Here is a 15,258-nt window from a genome sequence, read left to right as displayed (position 1 = left end):
TGGGTTTCTCCAGACAAGAATACTGGAGTGGGTTGTCATTTCCCCCTCCAGGGGATCTTATTCCACCCAGGCTGTACCTGGGGGAAACAGGGGAGCATGGCTTGACAGGACAGGCTGGCAGGGGGGCCAAGGGGGTTCTTCGGGGAAATTCAGGACTCTGCAGAGACTCAAGGTGTTCAGAAACAGCCCCCCCCCACACACATAACCCCTGCCCAGCCACCTGGAGGCCAACATCCCCTGAGTGAGGAACCTTTGTTCCAGAATAGTCTTCTCTGGAAAAATGAGAGCACATTCAGAGAACAAGCCACCTTAACACTCTAGGAAAGAAAGAACTGAAAGGGGTACAAGCAGAGAAGTAGTCCCACTTGTTTAAAGGTCTTCCCAAATCCTGGAGGAAGTTTTGCCAGAATCAAACAGTTGAGTATTTATAACAGGAAAAGTATCAAAGTACTTTGATCAAAAGTATCAAAGTCCAGGCAAATTACAGCACCTCACATTTAGAATGCAGGCACTGTTTTAAGCATTAGATATATGAACTTTTTGTACCCTCACAGCAATCCTATGTGGTAGGTACTTACACAGCTCTCAATCAACTAATGCAGAAACTAAAGCACAGAGAGTTTAAGTAACTTGCCACGGTCACACAGCTAATAAGCACCGGAGCTGGTATCTGAACCTGGCTAGTCTGAGCCACTATGCATGACTGCCTCCTGCAATTTGATGCTATAAATGACTGATGACAAAAACATAAACAGCATGTTCTCAACAAAACTATAATCCGAAAAACTGCACGCACCCCTGTGTTGACTAGCAGCAAGCACTGTTTGCAATAGACACGATATGGAAACAATCTAAATGTCCACGGACAGATAAATGGATAAAGATGTGGTGCGTGGAATATTACTCGGCCATTAAAAAGAATGAAATAAAGCCACGGGCAGCAATATAGAGGGACCTAGAGACTCTCATACTAAGCAAAGGAAGTTAGAAAGAGAAAGAAAGACATCACATGCCATCACTTACACGTGGAATCTAAAATAGGACACAAATGAACATATCCATTAAGCAGAAACAGACTCACAGAGAGAGCAGAGCTATGGTTGCCAAGGGCGGGGGAGAGCAGGACTGGGGTTAGTGAGGTTAGTGGATGCAAACTATTGCATATAGAATGGGTGAAAGACAAGATCCTATTGTGTGGCACAGGGAACTATATCCGGTATCCTGGGATAAATCAGAGTGGAAGAGAATGTAATATAAATAATATAAAAATATTAAAAAAAGAATATATATGTGCATAATTGAGTCACTCTGCTATACAACAGAAATTAATATAACACTGTAAATCAACTATGTTTCAATAAAACTTTTTTATAAAAGAACACTGATCAAACTTTGAATCTATAGTGAGGTCAAACCATAAAATAAAGAATATCAATCTGGATTTGCATCCCTTGAAGATGGGGGTGGGGGGAAGCGGATGTTCTAATTAGCAAAGTGCTTTCACTGGGTTATTCATTCCCTCAAAACATTTTTCTTTGGCATCCACCAAATGTGGATCCCTAGAGGTAGAGTGGTGAGCAAGTGATACCCAGGCTGTGCCCTCATGGGGCTTCTCCTGGAGCAGAAGGGACAGACCAAGTCAACCGCTCCTAAAATTAAACATAAGTGCAGCTGCTGCTGCTGAGTCGCTTCAGTCGTGTCCGGCTCTGTGCGACCCCATAGACGGCAGCCCACCAGGCTCCCCTGTCCCTGGGATTCTCCAGGCAAGAACACTGGAGTGGGTTGCCATTTCCTTCTCCAATGCAGGAAAGTGAAAAGTGAAAGTGAAGTCTCTCAGACGTGTCTGACTCTTTACGACCCCACAGACTGCAGCCCACCAGGCTCCTCCGTCCACGGGATTTTCCAGGCAAGAGTCCTGGAGTGGGGTGCCATTGCTTCTCTGGGCAATGAGTGCTAAAAAAAAAAATGAATATAAAGGTCATCACTTTCTGAAATAAATAGTATTTTCCTGATTTTACAGATAAGGAGACTGGGCTTTCAGAGTGAAACACAATAAAACCAAAGAGCACACTAAATGTTCACACTTTATTTTTAGTAGGTCCTCAATGTATCCATATGATGTGACATTCAAAAGACATCAAAGGGTGTACAGAGAAACTTTCCTTTCCGCCGGACTCCAGCTTCCTAGAGGCAATCCGTGCTGGGTCTCCAAGCAATTGAATACACACATAATTTTTTCTTTACACAAATTAGAGCACTGTTCTGCCCCTTGGGGTTTTCCTCCAACAAATAAATAGACCATACACCTCTTCATTTTCTTTTCTTTATTTTTTTGGCTGCACTGGGTCTTTGTTGCAGTGTGTGGGCTTTCTCTGGTTGCCCCAAGACATGTGGGATTTTAGTTTACTGACAGGGAGCAAACCTGCGTCCCTGGCATTGGAAGGCAGACTCTTAACCACCAGAACACCAAGGAAGGCCCCACTTCTTTACTTTCTTGTGGCCACAAGGCATTTCATGACCTGCTTTAGCCAGTTCCCTATGGACGGTCACTGAGGCGATTTCCAATTTTTTAGCCCAGACAGTACTGCAGGTTCCACTAAATATACAGACTGCTTCACACACATGGGAGTATATCTACATGACAACCTCCCAGAAGGGGAATTTCTAGGTGCACAGCCATGTGCATTTGTAATTTTGACAGTAACCATACTGTCCACCAACGATATGTCCCCAATGTACACTCATCCAGCAGCGGGTGGGAGTGCCTGATCACCAAACCCCAACCCAGGGAGAACACAGTGCTTGAGAATCAGGGGACCGGGAACCCACTACCCACTCCATCCCTGGCTAACTGTGGGCCTTTAGCCTCTCAACTTCCAGTTCCCGAGAACCTCACAGAAAAAGTGGGCTCAGGAAGGACCCCTGCCCTGTGTTCCTGAGGTGTCCAAGCCACAGCCCAGTGGAGCCAAGGAGGGAAGCCCTGGTGCTCCCCAGGAGAGCAGCTCACTAGAGATGGCCTCAAGGTCAAGGCCAAGAGAGCCAACTGCACTGGGCCAGCAGCAGACAGGACACATTGAAGCTGACACCAGCAGAACAGCTCCAGCTCTGCAACCAGAATGGCCACTGCCCAGGCTGCATGACCTCGGCAAGCTGCTTCCTCTCTGCTTTCCTCCCCCGTAAACAGGAGGCAGGCGAGCGTGTGAAGCACTGCCCACACAGCAGCAGCTCCAACTCAGGGGCCCAGCACCCACATTCCTGAACACACCAGCACCTCCCTCCTGTGACCAGCTGTGGCTCTCTGCCCTTGAAGGAGGCACAGCCCTCAACCAGTGCAGGAGAGGAGCTGCGATGGAGCATCCAGCTTCGCTGTCCTCCCCTGCCTGGGGCCAGGACGCAGGGAGGCTACGTACAGTGTGCTTGGCACCACCTCCCAGAAACCCTCGGGGGGCTGCACCCAGGTGCCCACAGAGATAATGGGCTCAACAACCTGCTCTCTTGACTCGCTTCCCTGTCTCACCTCTGACTCCCCACAAACACCTCCTGAAAGTGGAAGTGTTAGTCATTCAGTCACGTCCAACTCTTTGCAACCCCGTGGACTGTAGCCCACCAGGCTCCTCTTTCCATGGAATTGTCCAGGCAAAAATAATGGAGTGGGTTGCCATTCCCTCCCCTAGGAGATCTTCCGGACCCAGGGATCAAACCCACACCTCCTGCAGATTCTTTACCATCTGAGCCATTGGGAAAGCCCAACACCTCCTGGGACTGCCCTTCCCCCACTCAAAATCAACCACTCAAACTCAGGCTCTGCTTCTGAGGGAGTCCAAGCTAAGAGCACCATCACCCCTGAGCAGAGGAGGAACGGACAGATGAGGAGGGAGCAGTGGTGGGACATAGAGGAAAGTTTGCAGGACAAATGTAAACGCCAAGGTCGGAAGTAAGAAAGCAGTGAGAGGAGAATATAATGATGACGAGACACTGTAACGTCCTCACGCCGTCCACAGCCAGTGCGCCGGGACCGCCACTGCCACTGCATCTCTTTGCTGAGGCTCTCTCCAAGCTGTAACAGTCAGCGGGCATGCAGGTCATCAATACTCCAGTTCTCAACCAACCACTGACAAGGTGGAGTATAAACACCCCAGCTCCCTGGCCCCTTGGATGGGGTAACCCTCTATTGCAGCCCACATTCCAATACCCAGCTGCCGACAGTGGGAGGTGGCTTCATAACAGCCCTCGCTGGCTGCCTGCCCTCCCTTGTCTCATTTCCCCCAACTCCTGACAGTATGCTCCAGGTTTTGCTTCCAGGGGATCCCAGACTAAAGCACTGGGCATCCGCTGTGTGCCAGGCACAGGCTGTGCTGGGCACAGTCGCTCAGTCGTGCCCAACTCTCTGTGAACCCATAGACTGTAGCCCACCAAGTTCCTCTATTCACGGGGATTCTCCAGGCAAGAATATTGGAGTGGGTTGCCATGCCCTCCTCCAGGGGATCTTCCCAACCCAAAGATCGAACCCAGGTCTCCGCATTGCAGGCAGATTTCTTTACCGTCTGAGCCACCGGGGAAGCCCAGGCACAGGCTAGCAGCTTTTTATGTATTGTGCAGATCTGATACAGTTTCTGTCAAGAAAACAAAGAACACAACACTGTCCGTACACAAAACGAAAGGCCAGGCCTTTGTTTCAAAACAAATGTCCAAGATGACAACAGGGAGAGTGATCCAGTTCGAAGCCAAGCCAGCTGTGAACAAAATGTGGCCAAGCAGATCTTTTTTGGGTCATGAAAGCTCTGGCAGAAGAAAAACAAGGCCAGCAGAGAAAGCCAGGTTTCCAAACCATAACATATATACACCCATTGTCTGGGGGTTATGTCCTTACTGAAAATGCATTCCTTGGGGAAATCGTTTTGCCAAAGTAATTGGGGTTTAATCAGCCCAGCTTTTGCAAATCTGCCCCTTGCTCCAGGGTTAGCCTGAATTCACCACAACAGGTTAGAGGAAGGGGAGGGGGGAGTTTTCTGTACTTCTTCCAGGAAACACAGAGTGAACTCTAGTTAAGTTTGAGAGCTGGATCATTAACATCTTATTAATGACTCTAAATTCTCTGTAAGCGCAGAGAAGGCACAAAAATTCACTGCCTAAGCCACAAGCTCTAATTGCTGCTGTGCTTCTAAGCAGGCAGGGAGGGGGGCGGGCAGAAACAGGCCATGCTTTGTGGCTTCTCTCGAACAAAAGCCCCATTTTTTAATGAGGTTTCTTCATTTAGGGCAGGAGAAAACTTCTGGGTTATTATTAGGCCACAAATGAAGGCTTTTGTTTCATTTAACTGCCCCACTTAACAAAGGAAACTTTGCTTTGGTAATTAAAGAATTATTTTTAAGTGTTGAGGCTTCTGGATAACCTTGAATGAAGCCTCAAATGTGATGAGGCTTGGTGCCCCATCTATAAATTTAACCAACTGGGGCGAACGATCCCAAAGACTTGGTCCAGCTCTAACCATCTCTGGTTTTGTTCATCTCACCGCCTTCCCCTCATAGGATGTGTGTGCTCAGTTATGTCCGACTCTTTGCAGCCCCATGGACTGTAGCCTACCAAGGCCTCCTCTGTTTGCAGAATTTTCCAGATAAGAATACTGGAGCGGGTTGCCATTCCCTTCTCCAGGGGATCTTCCGGATGCAGAGATCCAACCTGCATCTTCTGCATTGGCAGGAGGATTCTTTACCACTGGTGCCACCTGGGAAGTGTCACCCTTCAAAATGCACATGTTAATGCTACCTGTTCTTTCTAACCCTTAGGGTCTCTGGATACTGTTGGAGATCACACCATCTCTGGTCATCCCCGTTGTAGCTTCCTCAGAGGATCCCATCTATGAACTAACATCTCCCCTCTGCCACCCATGGAAAAGAAAACAAAAGATAATAATGGCCTTTGTCAGTTTCATATGTTGAGTCATCAGGTATCATCTGAGGTCTTCTCCTGGCTGAGTGAACAACACAAATCATTGCCCCAGGAGGAAGTTCATGGCTCCTGGAGAAGGGCAGCCCCATTGTGAAAGCTTTAAAACCCATACTCATAAAATGTGGTGAGGAAATTCATCTTTGAGGTTTACGGCCAACGAAATCTGCGATATCTCTTTTATGGATGCTTTTAATGTTCTCTGCAGAGCAATGAGCCACCGACCCGGGGAAAGTGTGGTTGAGCTGCTTTCTGAGTGAAAACAAGAGGTAGTCATTGTGTGTCCTCCGTCAGTGACCCTGCCCAGGCTGGTAAACCAAACCCCAGGCTCCAAGGGGTAGCTTATCCTAGAGTCTTCTCAAGATGCCGGTTGTTTGTCATCATTCAGTTGCGAAGTCATGCCCAACTCTTTGAGACCCCATAGACTGTACCAGAGTCCAGGCTCCTCTGTCCATGGGATTTGCCAGGCAAGAATGCTGGAGTAGGTTGCCATTTCCTTCTCCAGGGATCTTCCTAACCCAGGGATTGAACCCACGTCTGCATTGGCAAGTGGATTCTTTAACACTGAGCCACTGGGGAAGCCCCTGTGGCTACACACTAAAATGAGGCAGGTTCAGTTCCTCCATTCAGGGCTTGGGGGCTTGCCCTTGGGCATTTGTCAGGGAAGGGGTGTGAGTAACCCCGGAATGACCACCTACCCTCATGGAGTCTCTGTTTGCGGTTGCCATGGAGATAACTAGGATGCTCTTTGGGAGCTCTTATGACATTTGTTCTCCTTGCTATTAGCTCTTGACTCTGAACCTGCCCACCATTCCCAACATATACCTAAGCTCCCCCAGGAGCCTGGGTCAGCCCCTGGGGAGCCATGTGAGGCCCCGTGTGCCCTGAGCCAGCCCTTCCCTTGGCCTCTCTGCTCCTGTGCATCAGCCTGGCCCTCCTGTTTCTGCTGCTCCCTAATTGCCCTGGGCAGACACTATCTCTGCCTGTAAGGATTGTTCCTGCACAGTGAACAGAAACCTCCTGGCCAAGCTCCAAAAACCAACCATCCTGAATTTATCACCAGCTCCTCAGAAGAAAAAGGCCCCGTGTCCCGCCCCAGCCACTCTCCTCCCAAGCTTCCCGAGTTCAGGTGACCTTGCCGCATTCCGTTTCAAAACACTTCTCGCTCTGGCTGAATTGCAAAGGGCGGACACATTTAATGAAGTTCGAGCTGACCCATTTTTCCTCCGAGCATCCCTTCACGTTTCTAGTCATGGCAACGCTTTGTCTCCTCGTGAAGGCTGCCAGCTCATAGTCCTGGAGTCAGCAGACCCTTCCTGCCCCAGGGAGGCGTCTTCGCAGGGGAAGCTGAGCTGAGCAGATGGAAGTTCCAGGTGTCATCCCCACATGCTAGTCAGTCTGCATCCAGCTGAGCCTTCAGGGCGGGAGCCCGGGCACGCAAGTCATCATCTGGAAGAATGACTCTAGCCCAAGGGTTCCAAAGGGCTCCCAGGATCCCAGGGAGATGCTGGTGACACTGAACTCTTCCACCTGAGACTCGGGAATAGGCTCAGTGACCTCCAGTGACAGTCTTAGACTCCGGTATCAAGAAAGACCCTCGAAACCAATTAGTGCAGGGCTCAGAGGGGGCTCCTCTCTGCTAAAGATGCCTCACACAAGGACAAGATTTGAGGGAAAGCAAATATCGAGGAAGGTCTTCTCTGGTGTCTCAGTGGTAAAGAATCCGCTTGCAATGCAGCAACCACAGGAGATGCGGGTTGGATCCCTGGTTGGGAAGATCCCCTGGAGGAAGAAATGCAACCCACTCCAGTATTCTTGCCTGGAGAATCCTATGGGTAGAGGACCCTGGTGGGCTACAGTCCATGGGGTCCCAAAGAGTCAGACACAACTGAGTGACTGAGCACGCACACCGATACAGATGAAAGGAACTGGAAGGCTGTCTGTGGCTAGATCAACTTAAGCGCCTTCCTGGTTAACTGAGTCATGCACTGGGCTTGTGCATTCATGGCTACCTCCTCTGAACGTTTACTGTGTGCCTGAACCATGTTGAAAGCTCCTTGTGCCTTACCTTGTGTCTTCCTCCAACCAACCTGTGTGCAAGGAATTATAATGAACCCTCTCTGTCAGGTGGAGATACTGAGGCTCAGAGCAGCTGGGACTCACTGACATCACAGAGCTGGGGCCCTGGGAATCTCCAGGGCTCACACACTGGACCCCACGGTTTTCACCACTGCACAAGTTCATGACTGAACAAAGGCTGTGACTTCAAATAAGTAAATAAAAACCAATTTCTCTGGGAAACACAAATCAAAACCACAATGAGAGACCACTTCATGCCAATTAGGATGGCTATTATAGAAAAGAAGGGCGGGAGCTTCCTTGGTGATCTAGTGATTAGGAATCCGCCTGCCAACGCAGGGGACATGGGTTCAATCCCCAGTCCAGGAAGATCCCAGGTGTCACAGAGCAACTTAGCCAGTACACCGCAACCACTGAGCCCACACTCTGTGGCAAGAGAAGCAACCGCAATGAGAAGCCACACACAGCAATGAAGATGAGCTCCCACTGGCCGCAACTGTAGAGAAAACTTGTGCACAGCAATGAAGACCCAAGAAAAAAAAAAGGTGAGGGTGAGGGGGATTTCCCTGGTTCCCTGGCAGTCCATCGGTTAAGACTTCACTGTCAGAGAGCAGCGGCCGTGGGTTCAATCCCTGGTCAAGGAGCTAAGATCCTAAATCCCAGCCAAAGAAAACCAGAACATAAACAACAGAAGCGACATTGTAACAAATTCAATAAAGTTCTAGTTGAACTTCAACTAGATTAGTCTTTAAGGAGAAAAAAACAACAGAGACTAACAAGTGTGGTGAGGAGGTAGAGAATTTGGAACCTTTCTACATTGCTGTAAGAATGTTAAACAGTATAACCACTGTAGAAAACAGCATGGCTATTTCCAAAAAAATTAATCATAGCATTTTCATTTGGTCCAGCAATTCCACTTCTGTGTATACCCTCAAAAGAAGGGAAAGAAAGCACTCAAAGAGATATTTATATACACATGTGCATAGCAGCATTATACACAGTGGCCAAAAGCTAGAAAAAACCCAAGTGTCCACTGATGGATAAATGGATAAACAAACTGTGGTACACATATTAATACAATGGAATGTTATTCAGCCTTAAAAGGGAGGGAAATTCTGACACCTGCTACAATATGGATGAACCTTGAAGACATTATCCTCAGTGAAATAAGCCAGATACTCAAAGGATAAAGGCTGAATGATTCCACTTACACGAGGTCCCTAGAGTCATCAGATTCATCCAGACAGAAAGCAGAATGGTGGATGCCAGGGGCAGGGGAAGAGGGGAGTGGGGAGCTGCTGATGGATGGGTGCAGAGCTTCAGTTTTACACGATGAAAAGAGATCTGGAGATGGTGATGGTGGCTTCAGCATACTGTGAATGTGCTTAATGCCACCGAATGACATACTTTAAGATGGTAAACTTTCATGTTCTATGTTTTACCATAATGAAAAAGGTTTTTTGAAAAAGATGCAAATGTTGTTTTGCCGTGTATATTTTACCACAATTTCTAAAAAAAACCGAAGCTCTCCATACTTTAAAAATGTGGGCCTGGGACTTCCCTGGTGGTACAGTGGTTAAGAATCCACCTTACAATGTGGGAGGTGTGGGTTCAATCCCTAGTCCAGGAACTAAGATCCCACATGCTTCAGGGCAGCTGCGCCCAGGCACCGCAACCACTGAGACTGCTGTTGTTGCTCAGTCACTTAGTCATGTCTGACTCTTTGCGGCAACGTGGACCACAGCACGCCAGGCTCCTCTGTCCTTCACCACCTCCTGGAGCATGCTCAGACTCACGTCCACTGTGTCTGTGATGCCATCCAACCATCTCCTCCTCTGAGCCCGCTGCCACAACAAAGGATCCCACGTGACGTGCGCTGCAACGAAGACCCAACGCAGCCTAATTAATCAACTAATTGAAAGTGGGCCCACGAGGAGATGTGACCTCTGCTACGCCGCGAGTGGCTGGCCCTGTTCCCCTCCCCCGCCTGCGTCTGTGGCCACCAGGAGGCAGAGACTTGCTGGACATCCCCCATGACAGGCGCTGCCCACTCAGAACAGCCTGTAAAGCCGCTTCTCTGCTCTTCACAGCCTTCTTCTCCCTCTTTCTCCATCTTCTGCTCACGGCCAACTTGCCTCTTTCACAGGTTTTGAGGGTGAGAATGGGCACCAGGGCTGAAAAGTTTGTGCAAAGCTGTGGAAAGGCTTCCTGAAGGGAGCCCAGGTGGCGAGCGTGGGCAAAAGAGGGTGCTAGCTCCCCCTGCCTCATGACACCCCAAGATGCCATCTCTCAGAAATACCCCCCACCCCCAGGCCACCCCCAGGCCACCCCTTTCCACTCAAGTCTTTCCAGTCCCTGAACGCAAATCCCTTTCCACTTCAGCTCTCTGGCACCATCTTGTGTTAGCTTTTAAACAGCTGCTGGGCTGCGCTTAGTCTCTCAGTCGTGTCCAACCCTTTGCAATCCCATGGACTGTAGCCCACCAGGCTCCGCTGTCCATGGGGATTCTTCAGGCAAGAATACTGAAGTGGGCTGCCATGCCTTCCTCCAGGAGATCTTCCCAACCCAGGATCGAGCACAGGTCTCCCGCATTGCAGGTGGATTCTTTACCATCTGAGCCACCAGAGAAGCCCAAGAATACTGCAGTGGGTAGCCTATCTCTTCTCCAGGGGATCTTCCAAACTCAGGAATCAAACCGGGGTCTCCTGCATTGCAGGTGGATTCTTTACCAGCTGAGCTACCAGGGAAGCTTTAAACAGCTACAAAGATTTTTTTTTAACTATTTTTAAAAAAAAACAAATTAGTTTTCTTATTTTATTTAAAAAAAATTTTTTTTATTTTATATTGGAGTATAGCCAATTAACAATGTTGTGATAATTTCAGGTGGACAGCAAAGGGACTCAGCTGTACATATACATGTAACCAATCTCTTCCAAACTCCCCTCCCATCTAGGCAATAACAAAATAGTTTTCTTTATTTTATTGAAGAAGAATTGTATAATATTCTATAATAACAAAACAAGGGTAATACTAAATAATATTCTAGAAGAAAATCAGCTTCACTGATTGTTTTAGCAGCAAGCAGTCAAAGCCTTTTTATCCTTGAGCATACTCATAAATATTTCAAAGATAACCTTAAATGTAGAAGTTTGTTTTACTCATCCTGCCTTTGACAGAGATACTACCTGTGAAATAAAAAGGAAGGTATGTTTTATGTTTAAAGTTTTATCAGGAATTGGAACAGCACCCCGGCCCTCCCCGCCTCTGCCCCCGGACCCAGAAGATCTAGGAGCCACGGGGCCGCAAGCCCGAAACACCAAGGAGGCGGGGGCCCCGCGAGTCCGGCTCCGCCGCCCGCCGGCTGGCGCGTCCTCCGTCCGCTTGCTCGCCGGAGACATGGAATCCTGAAGGAGGGCCGAGCTCTTCAAAAGACCACACACCTGCTGTTAAGAAAGTCCCCCTTCTGCCGCCTGGCAAGAGAAATCTGTGTTCAGTTCACTCGCGGTGTGGACTTCAGTTGGCAAGCCCAGGCCCTGTTGGCCCTACAAGAGGCGGCAGAAGCGTTTCTAGTTCATTTCTTCGAGGATGCCTATCTGCTCTCCTTACACGCCGGCCGCATCACACTCTTCTCGAAGGATGTGCAGCTGGCCCGGAGGATCCGAGGCATTCAGGAAGGGCTGGGCCGAGCTCTGGCACCCGCCCTGAGTCTCTGGTTGATACCAGAGCCTCTGCCTGTAGCCAGGACCAGATCCACGGAGTACAAGGTGTTGCCTGGACTTGCTCTCTCGGAGCAGAGCGAGTGAGTTGCTTTCGTAGTTTTTTTTTTAGAAAACTGCATGGCTTTCCTCTGTAACAGAGGTAATATATGAGAGAATCAACACATTCCAGAAATCCTGAGAATAATTTTCAGATGAAGAGACTCTAAGGTTGACTTCACTTTGCAAATTATTCATGTAACTGATGATTTGGAAGACATCAGATTTTCTAGGTTATGGGCGAAAAGGATATTTACTGATTATTTTAAATCTTCTTGTACCAATTAAATTTTTTACATAAAATATATGTAAAATATATATATTTACTTTTATTTAAAACATGATGGAAAAAAACAAGAGAAGACCAGTCAGTTGCATGGAAGAGCCTGGAGCATCCAGCGTACAAATTTCTGTCCTTCAGCTTGACTTCATCATTAACAGCAGAAGAAAGTTTGTATGTGGACTGTACCTGTCAACAGATTAGACAGCTTTTCAAAAACTCAATTGGGATGAAAATAGAAAATTGTTAAGGTTTGATGTTCTGGCTCCTTCTGGTAAATTCCTGCCAAAATCATTCAGAAATTCCAACTTGTAGAATTTATTTTATTCTTTATTTGCAAATCATAGAAGGTGTATCATAATTTATACTTCAGAATTTTTCATTCCAGGATTTTAAAGAGCCTTTTCAATGTTTTTACAGGTATTTTTATAACTTCCTTGTGGAGAGAGAATAAAAATAATTCTTAATGAAAAGAATTTGAAGCAAAGTTACTGTTATACATAGATTATACTGTGTTCTTTGTGTGTTAGCATCAAAGTCTTCATTTGGACACTTTGCCAACAGCCACAGTTTAAACAAGAGAATTGACGGAGGTATCTTTGCCTCCAGTGGAGTAGAGTATGAGCCGATAAAATCCTCGCCCTTCTCTTTTAACTGAAAGTGGTTTAAGAGACTTTCAGGGAAATAGGAAGTGCCACCTGAAGACGTTTAGATAATGTGCGTGATGAAGATGATTAGTGAGGCGGATACTAATAACAATGCGTCAGCCAACTGAATTCAGACTAAAGGGAAGGACCAAGTTCTGCTGTTTGATAAATTTTAACCCTTTGTAAAAACCTTTTCCTGTTCGACATCAACTCATTTTTATGTAAACATTGGAATAAAGCTTATCTATGAATACATTTTTTAAAAATAAAGTTTTATCAGAGCCCGAAGAGGAACAGTGTAGGTAAAAGATATTACAAACCCTCATCTTTACCTGGTGTCTCAGCTCCACACACTCTTCAACAGATGATAGAAGGAGTGTCTTGTTCACATAAAGCAAAGGCAGTCCAGGGACACTCCTTAGTGACTGACTCTGAACCTACAAATCTATAGGTCTATGCAGTGGGTGATGTTGGTAAAACCAAAACTGATACCTCAGAGGGGAGGAAGAGGAAGGAAGAGAAATCCATCATTGGTTAATCTAGTAAAACTGCTTCATCTAGCAAGATCTAACATCAGGATGGTAAGCACCTGCTCCTCGGCAGGTTCCTGAGCCTTTCTTATTCTGGTGGAATTGCAGACAAAGCTGCCCTCGATCCACAAGGCAATTGAGAAATGAAGGATGCGTCTGGGGACTTCCCTGGTGGTCCAGCAGTTAAGAATTCACCTTGCCAGACGAATGGATAAAGAACTTGTGGTACATACACACAATGGAATATTACTCAGCTATAAAAATGAATGCGTTTGAGTCACTTCTAATGAGATGGGTGAAACAGGAGCCTATTATACAGAATGAAGTAAGGCAGAAAGAGAAACACCAATACAGTATATTAATGCATATACATGGAATTTAGAAAGACGGTAACAACAATCCTATGTGCAAGACAGCAAAAGAGACACAGATATAAGTAACAGACTTTTGGACTCTGTGGGAGAAGGCGAGGGTGGGATGATTTGAGAGAATAACACTGAAACATGTATATTACCATATGTGAAATAGATGACCAGTGCAAGTTCGATGCATGAAGCAGGGCACCCAAAGCTGGGGCTCTGGGACAACCTAGGATAGGATGGGGAGCGAGGTGCGGGGGGATTGAGAACAGGGGGACACGTGCACCCATGGCTGATTCATGTCAATGTATGGCAAAAACCAGCACAGTACTGTAAAGTAATTAGCCTCCAATTAAAATAAATAATTTTTTAAAAATCCGCCTTGCAATGCAGGGGACAAAGTTTCAATCCCTGGTTGGGGAATTAAAATCCCAGATGCTGCACAGTGAGGCCAAAAGAAATAAAGTTGTTTCTGGCAAACCACACAGGGGGAAAAAGCACTGCTTTGGAGTTACAGTCCCACCTCGGGTTACCGGTGTCACTGAGAGGGCTTTAAAACATCCGCTCTACTCACAGGAGACCCTAAGCTGCAGGGAGCCTCACACACTTCGATTTTGTTCATGAGATCCAGACCTTTTTCCACTGACCGACTTCACCACGCCTATGGAGTTCAAACAGAAAAGAGAGGCCAAAGGACAGGACCCCAGGAGAGGGAAGGAAGCTGGGGCCTTCCACATTGGCAGCCAAGCCATAGCCAATATATATTTAATGTATAAAAGTAAACCCTTGCAATGTGAAGTAAAGTAAACCCTTACAATGTGAAGCAAAGAAAAGTCTCCAAAGGAAAAAACCAACACTTCCTCGGCGAGGAGGAACGCAGACAGAGGCCTCATTTTTTTCTTTTCTTTTATGTACATGTCACATTTCTCATCCCTGCAGTAAAAGGAATTGGGCTTGGAGGTCAGAAGAGCTGCAGTTAACTCTTGACTGACCACGGGATTTTTGCAGAAACTGACGCTTGTGGCCGGTGATTTATTAGGTAAGTGAATACTGAAGCACTCCAGTCAATAACATTTTGAGACCCTGATGCGGGGAAAGATTGAGAGCGGGAGGAGAAGGGGGAGACAGAGGAGGAGATGGTTGGATGGCATCATCGACTCAGTGGACATGAATCTGAGCAAACTCTGGGAGATAGTTAAGGACAGAGGAGCCTGGCACGCTGCAGTCCATGGGGTTGCAAAGAGTTAAACACAACGTAGCGACTAAACAGCAACAACAACAAAAGACTTGTTAACATGTCTTTGGTCAATAATGTGTTACGGCCAACCTGAGTCTCTGTGTGACTTTGGACAGCTTCGGCAGCAGCTCTGGGCCCCAAAGACCTCATCGTGACCCCAAGGTTAACACTATCAGCCTTGGGGGACTGACCTGAACACAAGAGAAGTGCCCCTAAAACAGAGGCTGGCCCAGGCAGGGGCTCAACAGATAAAGCTGGCATCTTGATGGCGGGATGATGACGGCCAGCCTACTGCTCCCCTCCTCCTGGGTCGCCATCCTCCCAGACACAAGCCCGCCTCCTTTTCCAACTGGCCTTCATGTTAACTTTGTAGCAACGACACTGAAAGTGTTAGTTGCTCAGTCGTATCTGACTCTTTGCAACCT

At 47.4% G+C, this 15,258-nt stretch overlaps 1 protein-coding gene across 1 annotated transcript in view; it reads left to right on the top strand.

The window, feature by feature from the left end:
- The window catches only part of LOC132343406 (uncharacterized), a 60,020-nt gene extending 48,192 nt beyond the window's left edge, over positions 1-11,828 (top strand). Inside the window, 3 exon segments of the mRNA XM_059879419.1 lie at positions 10,116-10,180; positions 11,315-11,352; positions 11,354-11,828. Coding sequence (XP_059735402.1) covers positions 10,116-10,180; positions 11,315-11,352; positions 11,354-11,828 — 578 coding nt within the window.
- Positions 11,829-15,258: the final 3,430 nt, after the last annotated feature.

Source organism: Bos taurus, chromosome 21 (assembly GCF_002263795.3).
Source record: "Bos taurus isolate L1 Dominette 01449 registration number 42190680 breed Hereford chromosome 21, ARS-UCD2.0, whole genome shotgun sequence".
NCBI classification, from domain to species: Eukaryota; Metazoa; Chordata; class Mammalia; order Artiodactyla; family Bovidae; genus Bos; species Bos taurus.
This window is presented reverse-complemented; position numbering and strand designations above follow the sequence as displayed.